General features: G+C 42.5%; 1 protein-coding gene across 1 annotated transcript; it reads left to right on the forward strand.

The window, feature by feature from the left end:
- The first annotated feature begins 1,445 nt into the window (after window positions 1–1,445).
- Window positions 1,446–7,260, forward strand: LOC127327029 (phytyl ester synthase 1, chloroplastic). Its single transcript, XM_051353804.2, has 13 exons — window positions 1,446–1,880; window positions 2,069–2,120; window positions 3,026–3,081; window positions 3,272–3,430; window positions 3,530–3,634; window positions 4,002–4,108; window positions 4,715–4,836; window positions 4,942–5,050; window positions 5,138–5,271; window positions 5,348–5,717; window positions 6,097–6,210; window positions 6,499–6,584; window positions 6,666–7,260. The coding sequence occupies exons 1-13, from the start codon at window positions 1,514–1,516 to the stop codon at window positions 6,964–6,966; spliced, it is 2,082 nt and encodes a 693-aa protein (XP_051209764.1). The 5' UTR covers window positions 1,446–1,513; the 3' UTR covers window positions 6,967–7,260.
- The last annotated feature ends 740 nt before the right edge of the window (window positions 7,261–8,000 follow it).

Here is an 8,000-nt window from a genome sequence, read left to right on the forward strand (position 1 = left end):
AATTGTAGTTGGTCTCATTTCTATCAAAAATAAGTGTAAAATAAAAAATATATGAAATTAATTCTTCACCCTTCAATAATATTAAATATGTTAGATTTGAGGGGGGAACGATGGGAGCAATCGGTGTGTTCTTGTCATTCACGTTCCCATTTTCTAGATTTGTTTTATCCAAAACTAAAAAAATAGTTCACCCTTCCTATTTATCTACATTTCTATATCTAATATTTTTGACCGTGATAACGCACGGGCACTCTTGCTAGTCTTCCTAATATTAATCGTATTTTTTTTTTTTTGCACAAAGAAGGGGTCAAGAAGACCCCGGAGAAACCTCAATTATCATCAGTGGTGGGTACAAATTTACAGACAAGCCCTTTTACATCACTCGCCCTAAAGAACCAGTAATTAGAAGATAAGGCCTGCCATCTTTCAGAAAACACCCTAGAACTAAAGATAAAAACGCAATCGAGACCCAGCGCGGCACCAACACAAGTCGCCGGCGACCGCCAACCGTCCCCGAAGAGGAACCGCGCGCAGATGCCCGAATACCCACCTCCGGCGAAGATCCGTCGGCTCCCGGACGCCTTGGAGCCACCGGGGACGCACCACTTGGTAGCGACAACGCGCCGAGCTCCAGCAGGAAGGAAGGCTGCAGGGCCTCCGAATCGGAGGTTGATGATTTCAGGCCGCCATGCCGACCATGGATAGCAGAGGCGAAGTACCTCTAGGCGTGAAGAACGGGATGAAGCGAGAACCACCGCCACCGCCTCTCCGTCGATCCGCAAAGGACGACTCCATCAAGGGTTGCTTCCTCTTCTCCACCACCATGGTGGCCGGGGAAAGCAAGATCCAAGACGGATCTATCCGGATCGAGAGAAAAGCACGAGAGCTTTATTGGGGGAGTTGTGGTAGCGCCGCCGCCTCGCCTCCGGCTCCGACCATCGGAGCGCCGCGGCCGGCCAGACGACCACAAGCCACCGGGAGCCTCTCCAACTCCGCCATGGCCAGACTCCCATGGGCATAACGCCATACTCCACAGGGGTAAACAAGCTAGATCTAAATCTAAAACTAGCCCTATCTACTCCGGCGCCCTTCCTTGACCATCTCCGGCCGGCTAATCCGGCGGAGGAGGCCTCGGAGCGGCCCGGCCAACGGAGGTCGACCCTCAACCTACTGTAGCTGGACGAGAGAGGGGAGGGGGGGAAATGAGAGCCTCTACATGTCATATTAATCGTATTCCTTTTGTAGAAAAGAACATAGGAGAAAAACAAACAACGAGTAGGCTGTTGTAGGTTCATCCGTGTATAGCCCAAATTGTTGTGGTCAGCAGTGAGCTTGTCCCTTTCTCGTGAGACTCTCATACGTGCCCCGCTGCCACTCCAATCATTCGACGCCCCCATCCCCTCCACACTCTTCTTTTCTTCGCTCCTGCTCAGTCTCGCCCCAATCACACGCGCATTCCACTTCAGCTCCCGCCCGTTCAAAAAAAAAAAAAAAAAAAACTTCAGCTCCCGCAATGTCCATTCCCGCCCTCCGTTCCTTCCCCACCGTCTACGGCGTGAAGCGGAGCACCCGCCTTGTCCGACGCCATTCCCGGCTCGGCGGCGGCCTCCGGGCCAGCTCCGTCGCAGTGAACGGGGAAGTGGGGCTGGGCAGCAGGAGTACTGAGAAGAAAGAGGACGCGGTGAAGGAGGTCGCCGACGAGGAGGACAGTGGACTGGAGCCTCTCTACGATGATGGGTTCGGGGCCGTGACCGTGAAGGACTACTTTGCGGCAGCCAAGGCCCTGTCCAAGGACGACGGAGGCCCGCCTCGGTGGTTCTGCCCCGTGGAGTCAGGCCATCCGGCGGTGGAGGATGCGCCCCTGCTGCTCTTCTTGCCAGGTTGGTCCTCAAATCTTTCGAGACTGATAGCTTCCGTGATGTTTTTGTTCCCTTCTCTCTTGATTGCTGCATGATGAATCGAAACCAGCTCTTCAGTGTGATATCGCTTCCATGAAATGCCCAAGTGGAGAACTCGCTCTAGACTTGCTTCTCTTCTAAGACTGTACCTCGAATCGACTGCACTGCAGGAACCGACGGCGTTGGGATGGGACTCATTTTGCACCACAAGTCTTTGGGCAAGTGAGTATATCTTGTTTTCTTGTGCACTAGCACGTGTTGTCACCTTCAGCGAAATAGTATAATCAAAGTAATTGCAGGTAAGCCTGCTTTCAGTGCCTTTTAGTTTTAGCGATTGCTACTTGTCCTCATTAGTCACGAATCATGATCTAATAAGTTAATTATGGAAAAAAAAATAAGACTACTAGTCTGGGATGATGTACGCCTCTTCTTCTAAAATATTTGCATACGCAGCTAAAAAAATAATAATATGAAAAGTCTTTCTGGCACATGAACTCCAGCGATCATCTATATTATGAAAATTCGAAAATCATATTTATAAATTTTACAGAAAAAAAATCCGGGCTTTGTCAAGCATGCAAAATTGCAATGTTGAATTCTTTATATTATGGGCTACACAAAAATGACAAAATCTGATATTTTTTTGGATATTTGAAAATGTGATACTCAAATCCACTTTCTTTTTCATTTTTGTGTATCTCAAAATACACATTATTCCAATTGACAGTTTGCACGTTTGTTGTGGTATACTACCTCTGGACGTTATTAATTGACGCACGGACCTTCTAATGATATGCATGCGAATGCCTCCCTCCGCGTCGATTTAATCCGGCCGGAGGGAGTACATCATTGGCTACATCCTGTTTATTTTTCATTTTTTTCGAAAGGCAGAAATACAATTTTTTTCTTAAAAAAAAGGGATCCCAGCAGCCCATGTGCACCAAATCTCCACCCCCGTCCCCGTTGATGTTATGTTTTCCTTTTTGCTCTAAAACTGGACTGCCCATGTGACAGGAAGTAAACTGCCTGCTTCTGTGTCTTGTTTTCTCTTGCACTGATCAGGTAGCTTGCTGAATCTCATCAGATCGGCAGTGCAGAGTCTAATCCTGCGTGATAATAATATACAGGGCCTTTGAGGTTCGTTGCTTGCATATACCAGTAAATGATCGTACTCCATTTGAAGGTACGGCTTGCCAGTATTCGTTAGCTTCCCTATGATTCTGTATTCAGATTATACTATCATCCAAGTCTAATTCCAAGAATTTATAAAACTGTGACTGTAAATGTACTGTATTTAATTATGAAAGAAAAACAGAGATAAGTATCATGAAAGCTTCGATTAATCTAACACGAAAGAATGTAAATGATTACAGGGCTACTACAAATTGTCGAACAATCTATCCAACATGAGCAAGATTTGTCACCAAACAGACCGATATATCTTGTTGGAGATTCGTTTGGCGGATGTCTGGCGCTTGCAGTGGCAGCTCGTAATCCACAAACTGATTTGGTCCTCCTACTGGTAAACCCAGGCAAGCGAAAACCTTATAGTTCAGAATTTAATGAGGAAGTATTGCTTTCATAAGACTTTTTATATTGTAAAATAACCTGCTGTCCTCTTCTCATTGTAGCAACGTCATTTGCAAAGACTCCATTGCAGCCAATATTGCCTCTTCTGGAAGCAATGCCAAGCGACCTTCATGTTACAGTTCCATATCTTCTCAGCTTTGTAATGGGTATACTTTCTTAGCTTGTTAATGATACTAGTTGTTCTCTGCATTTTTTCAAGTGTCTGATCTGACATGCCTGTCATATATTTGTCTCCTTAATTTCGTGATCTTCCAGTAGTATAAAAACATTTAATGAATGTTCATACTATGGGAAATGACGTTAAGAAACAGGGGGATAAAAGGAAAAAATTAGTACAGCAAATTAGATGTTTAAAATATTTCCCATAGTACTCACTGTATGTTAGTTGGAAGAAATTATCTTTATTATTTAGTTATTGTTTCATAATAAATGCATATTCTACCTCACTGTATGTGCTATTAAATTTAATGCTTGTTCCACTTCTTCTGATGAGCTAAGGATGTTTATGAGCAGCTGACCCTCTGAAGATGGCTATGGTTAGCATTGAGAACAACCTTTCTCCTCCAGAAACTCTTCAAAAGCTGGCAGAAAATCTCACTTCTTTGCTTCCTTTGCTTTCAGTATGTTATCCATACCTCCTCTGTCTATCTATCAATACCACACATTTTTTAAGTAAGTGAACTCCTATTTAAACATAAGGACTAAAAGTGCAAGAAACATATGGTTATAAACTTCCTTAACATTAGTTGATCGGCCCTAACTCTATCTGCCAATATGAATTAAGAATTTCTTTTCGTATGTCTTTTTATTATGAGGACGCTCGGAGATCTCTACTATGGGAAATGTTTTTATTTTGTTTTTGTTTTTACACTTCTAGAAAATCTTATAGATTATAGTTGCATTTGTTACACTTGTAGAAAAGTCCGGTTAGATTGGTATTTGAGTTTAATTAACCAAGTTCCATGATGTAGTTGGTCAGACTTCGTGCTTGAGCTGTACTAGCTGAGTAGGATAGGATATAGGTGTGCGTTGGTTAGTAGCAATCCGTGTCCGAATATATTGATCACGAAGGGGTATCTATTTCTTTCATCCCACTATTTTCAGAGATCCACTTTGTGCTTTTCATCCTCGGGACAATCAGTTACAACCTCTTATGGAGCTACTTAATCAGTTAGAAATCCTTTTGTATTACTATAATTTAAGATTCCAATCCTTTCATTTATCAGGAATTGGCAGATATCATTCCAAGGGATGCACTTTTGTGGAAGCTTAAGATTCTTAAGTCAGGAGCAGCCTATGCCAACTCCCGTCTTCATGCTGTACAGGCCGAAGTTCTACTTCTTGCCAGGTACTTGCTATAACAGTGGTGCCTAAATTGTGCCGTTCTCCAGCTTTGATGGAATCATTTATCTCAAATGTTTTGATCTGATGCTCAAAATATTAATATATTTAGTGGAAAAGACAATCTTCTTCCGAGTGGAGAAGAGGCAGATCGACTCTTCAAGACACTGAAGAACTGCAGAGTTCGATACTTCAAGGACAATGGCCATACCCTACTCTTGGTACACTTGTAATTCATCGAAATGTTCCTAAGCCGAGCACTGGAATTTTTTGGAGTCAATTCTGAAATTCACATTTTTCTTCCACAGGAGGATGGTATCAATCTATTATCTGTCATAAAAGGTGCAAACATGTACCGTCGTGGCAGACAACGGGACTTTGTGACTGACTACCTCCCCCCTACACTAAATGAGTTCAAGAAAACATTTGATGAAGATAACAAGTGTGTATTCAGCTTCTGAGAGTACTTCCTATTTTCCTTGGAACAGATCTAGTAAGTGGAAATTTTATTTTTGCAGATTGTTTCACCTTGCACTGAGCCCAGTCATGATGTCTACACTGACAAACGGCAAAATTGTCCGTGGCCTCGCTGGTGTTCCTGACCAAGGTCCTGTCTTGTTTGTGGGTTATCATGCACTGATGGGGATCGAGTTAAGCCCATTGTATGAAGAATTTTTGAAGGAGAAGAACACCGTTGTCCGTGGCCTTGGTCATCCAGTGTTGTTTGGAGCAAGTAATGAGACCTCGCGTCAGGAGTTGTCTCGGTTTGATACAGTTTCTATGTACGGCGGATTGCCGGTCACTCCAATCAATATGTACAGGCTGTTCGAGAGAAATCAGTATGTTCTCCTCTATCCAGGTGGTGTTCGGGAAGCTCTACATAGAAAGGTGTGCTTAATGTCACCACATCTCTGCTAAGGCTAAAAAGAATCATTAGGGGCAGTTTGGAAAAATAACATTTTTTTTGGTAAAGTTCTGGTATTGAAGTGAAATTTGAACCTAATTCCAAAATTTTACCAAAGGATGCCCCTCTTCAAGCAGGCTCTTAGTGTTTTATTACCACGCAGAACTATTTTCTTTGCTATACAAGTAAATTAACATGTCAGTTTTTATTAATAGGAGTGTCCCCACTAATATAAAAATAGTATGATCAAGGTTAGTACCTAAGCGCTCCATAACTGAAACAAAAAACGAAAGAATGTTATCCGAGTCTTAGCCTACTAGTAGATCTTTTCTCCTTCGGTAATTACTGAGCTGAATTTGGCAGGGTGAAGAATATAAGCTGTTTTGGCCGGATCAACCAGAATTTGTAAGGATGGCAGCAAGGTTTGGTGTTACCGTCGTTCCATTTGGGTTTGTCGGAGAAGATGATGCATTAGAGGTAGCTTTCCTAGTCCTTTTTTTGTACAATCAACACTGTTATATAAAATATCAACATTCAGATGTCATATCATTTAACATCTTTACCAGTTGACCTTTAAAGCATGTTTTATTCAAGAAAAGAACAGGAAAGCATGGCGCAGTAAATGACTGAAGTTTATGATAATGCACAATTTCTAGCTCTCTGCAGGGCAAGTGTGGTGCTAATATATGTTTGTGACCAAGGCAAGGTTATGTACTGTGTTTTGGGAAAAACTAAACCAGGTGTATCTTTGCATTCTTTCCGCAGTTGGTTCTGGATTACAATGATCAAAAGAACATTCCGTACCTTCGGGAGTGGATTGAGTCAATCAACAAAGACAGCCAAAGAGTGAGGTGAGATACTACTTTCCAAACAAATAAAAGATGTGTTACTCAAACTCTTCTTCATTCCGCTGTGCACATTTTTAATTTCAGAGATAGTGTCAAAGGAGAAGAAGGGAATCAAGATATGTACCTACCTGCTATTGTTCCCAAAGTACCTGGACGGTTCTACTACTTGTTTGGCAAACCAATCAAAATGAAAGGGATGAACAATGTTCTGAGAGATAGGAAGAGCGCAAACGAAGTGTATTTACATATCAAATCAGAAGTCGATAATGCATTGGCATACTTAAAAAGGAAGAGGGAGGAAGATCCTTACAGGAGTATATCGCAGCGTGCTGTGTACCAGGCCACTTGGGGTTTTTCTGCTCAGGTCCCAACTTTCGAACCATAGACTAGGTGCAAATATATTCCTGTGATAGATGACTGCACATTGGCAGTTTGGCATAAGCAGAAACGGAAGAACAGCTAGCACTTTCTGCGGAGGAAGTTAGGGCAAGCTTTCTGCAAATCCCAGTGTACAACTCTAACATTAGTTAAGCATTCAGAAAGAAGATATCCATTATAGCAAAGTACATAATGCGTAGAGAACATACATTGAGCATTTTCTTATAGTACGTTTGACTGATATATGTTACTTACTCATTGATAGTGATTAATTCACACAATATGCTACTGATTTTTTCAATTTTTGTTCAAAATCAAAGGTCTCTTTCATCTCCGTACCCTAAATTCAATGTGAAAATGGATAGCCTAAAGTTGGAACCAGATGCACATCAGCTAGTCAAATATGTTCACTTTCGCAGCAACTGTTTTAGGAAAATATGTTATGCTGGCAACCTGGCATATTTTGAAAAGATGTCACATGTACGTGGTTTGGCACATAGTGTGGAAATATATTTCAGAAAAAAGGGCATGCAAGTTACTGCAACAACTATGGGGAACTCCCTTGTGGCTTCCACGCTTTAACATGTTCTACCTGATTACGAGAATGAGGAGGGGGAACCTCTAGGGTTTTGGCCCGATTTTCACAGATTTTTGGGGTAAACCACGCGGAAGTGGGGAAGAAGAGGACATGAACACAAGGAATGACTCACATACGCGAAGAATGAAGACGAACACACGCAAACACTAAACAATACACAGCTAAAGCACTCGCTGGTGGCCAACAGTCCAATCGAATCCCTTCGCAAAGGGAGAGATTGGGCAACATGCTCCCTCAGTTCCCAACCGGAGAGGGAAGAACACATTGGCGAGGATCTTGCCAACTCAAACATGATCACGCGGATGAGAACCTTGTACAGCTCAAGACCAAATCAAGAGAGGTATTGGATTGGGTTCCCCATGGGGAATAAAGACAAATAGCAAGTGGTTTAAATCTTTGTCTAATTTCAAATCGAATAGGTAAGTTGGGGGTAGTGGCGGATA

The sequence above is a fragment of the Lolium perenne genome, chromosome 3, assembly GCF_019359855.2.
Source record: "Lolium perenne isolate Kyuss_39 chromosome 3, Kyuss_2.0, whole genome shotgun sequence".
In the NCBI taxonomy this organism is placed as follows: Eukaryota; Viridiplantae; Streptophyta; class Magnoliopsida; order Poales; family Poaceae; genus Lolium; species Lolium perenne.